The sequence below is a fragment of the Plasmodium vivax genome, genomic scaffold, assembly GCF_000002415.2.
Source record: "Plasmodium vivax scf_6793 genomic scaffold, whole genome shotgun sequence".
Classification (NCBI taxonomy): domain Eukaryota; phylum Apicomplexa; class Aconoidasida; order Haemosporida; family Plasmodiidae; genus Plasmodium; species Plasmodium vivax.
The window spans coordinates 1-2330 of record NW_001850130.1 but is presented as its reverse complement, the minus strand read 5'-3'; the positions used below and the strand labels follow the sequence as shown (position 1 = coordinate 2330).

At 24.6% G+C, this 2330-nt stretch overlaps 1 protein-coding gene across 1 annotated transcript; it reads right to left on the bottom strand.

Moving 5' to 3' along the window:
- Positions 1-284: 284 nt before the first annotated feature.
- On the bottom strand, positions 285-1881 carry PVX_078695 (variable surface protein Vir29-like; the record flags this gene model as incomplete). Its single annotated transcript, XM_001612417.1, has 5 exons — positions 285-446; positions 571-941; positions 1058-1418; positions 1544-1702; positions 1822-1881. 5 exons carry the CDS (start codon positions 1879-1881, stop codon positions 285-287), a joined length of 1113 nt encoding a protein of 370 aa, XP_001612467.1.
- Positions 1882-2330: the final 449 nt, after the last annotated feature.

Here is a 2330-nt window from a genome sequence, read left to right as displayed (position 1 = left end):
TTTTATTTTAGTAATTCATAAATGTATTATTACCTTTTCTGTTTTTTTTTATTATATTTTTATCCTTTTCATATTTATTTACTTATGTTTGATGGATTAGATAAATTACATAGTATATGTAATTTTCAATGCATACCATATCGTATTTCCATTTTAAAATATTCATATTTTTCAAATTTATGAAAGAAGAAAAAACCTTTTTTTTTACGCAGTTACAACTAACAATATATGTGTCAATGCGATATTTCGTAATATAAAATAGCACATATTTAAAATTAATGGATTTATCTAGATTGATATGCAATATTATATCTGTTAATGTCCATATCTGCGTGATCAAAATTATAATCATGTGATTGTAGTTCATTACTTTCATTAATTYCMTTCCTTAACTCTTTCTTGGTATTACGAATTCTGGGATCTATCCATGTTCTAATCGGTGTAAACTGTTATTTATATGAAAAAATATAAATATATAAACATGGTATTAGTAATTTAAAATAAAACTGTAATAATCCAATTGAACGAATGCAMCCTATATTAATAATTCAAAATATATGTTTTATTAACCTTGTATAAGAGGAATATAATGGAAGGTATCCCCACCATAGATGCTGATGTTATAGTTTTAATAGGACTCCCATTTTCTGAAGAACCACTATCTAAAGGCGTAGTAACCATAAAACTTTTATCTTCATCTAAGCGGTTAGTTAAAGCTTGATCTTTATTAGAACCTTGCAAATGAGGAGTTAATGGAGGATAATTCTCTTCTTTTGCTTGTGCAACATCATCTTCTTGTGATCTTGTTTCTCCAAAACCATTTCCTCTTTCTCTTACTTCTTCAGCAACATTTACTTGTTCTTCTGATACAGCACGATAAACTTCTCGTGATAACTTACCTGCGGATAATGAATTATATAATGGTTGAGCATCCTTTAAAGCTTTTTAATGAGGATAAGAAAAAGTTTCAATATAATTATTTTTAGTATTACATTTAATATTATGCAATACATGCTATAAATTTGCATGTAGTAATAATAATCGTATAAATAAACACCTTCTTCCTGACCAGGATTATGTGATGAAACTATATTGCATATAATTGAAGAATTACCATCAGTTTTCTTATAAGGAGCAATGTATTTCATAAATTCTTCGCAGTTTTTATTAATTGGACCTCCACAGTCAGATAGATATGATGAATACACAACCTTAGCATCTTTAATGTATTCGCAATAATTTTTATCTGCTATATGGGTGCTTATTGTTGTAGTAACCTTATACGCATCTAAATATAAAAAATAATCAAAAGCCTTTACATCGGAGAAGTTTAAAATTTCAAATTCGCATTCACATCCTAGAGCATTTTGCTTCTTTATGCACATTCCAAAGTTTAAWAAAATTTGAAAATTGGTCATCTGTAATGTTTTTACTCATTAATTGATCATATATCCAGTATTTCAAATAAAAACACAAAGTTTTTTTTTATCATTTTCCCATTCGGAAAAAACTTCTGGTTGTTYTTGTATTAATATTACATTACGTTCAAATTTTTTATAAAGTTCCCATAAAGTTGAAGGGAAGGGTTTTTTTCATTTCCATCGGAGACACAGTAATAATAGTAATCTTGAACATCATAGCATTTTTCCTCAAAAAATGCTTTATAAAGTCTAATTAAATTAGTTTCATCCAATTTATTACTCTATAAAGAAATGAAATATATATATGGATATATATATTTGTATGTTTTTTACTTTTAATATGGATTAAATAATAGGGCTATTATATGCTTTCTTGGACTAAAAAACATATCGTTAAAACCTGAAAAAAATTTTCTGGAGCAAAATCAGCAACTGTATATATTTTATCATCCACAGCCATTTTAGTTATATAGAATGGTTAATTTTATATAAGAATAAGAATTTATTATAAGAAAAATATAAAAGAACAAATGACAAAGCATTATATATTGATTATTTCTATATAAGAGATGTAATAGTATAAGTACTAATAATGGAATCAATTGAGACCTATGTATGAAAATATAATAGTAATAATTTTAATATAAGAAAGGAAAAATATTTTTAAATCAAAGAAATATATATAAAAAAATAGAATTTTAGCATAATATAAAAAAATAAAATAGGATAGCTTAATGAATCAATACACTGTATAATATTTATGATAAAAATGATGAATAATTACTATAATGTGTCATGCTGAAAAGAGTAATTATTAATATTAATAAATATTCATTTCACAAGATAATCGTGTAAATAAATATTTGTGTTCAATTTTATAGTTATAATGAATATAACAATATGAAAACA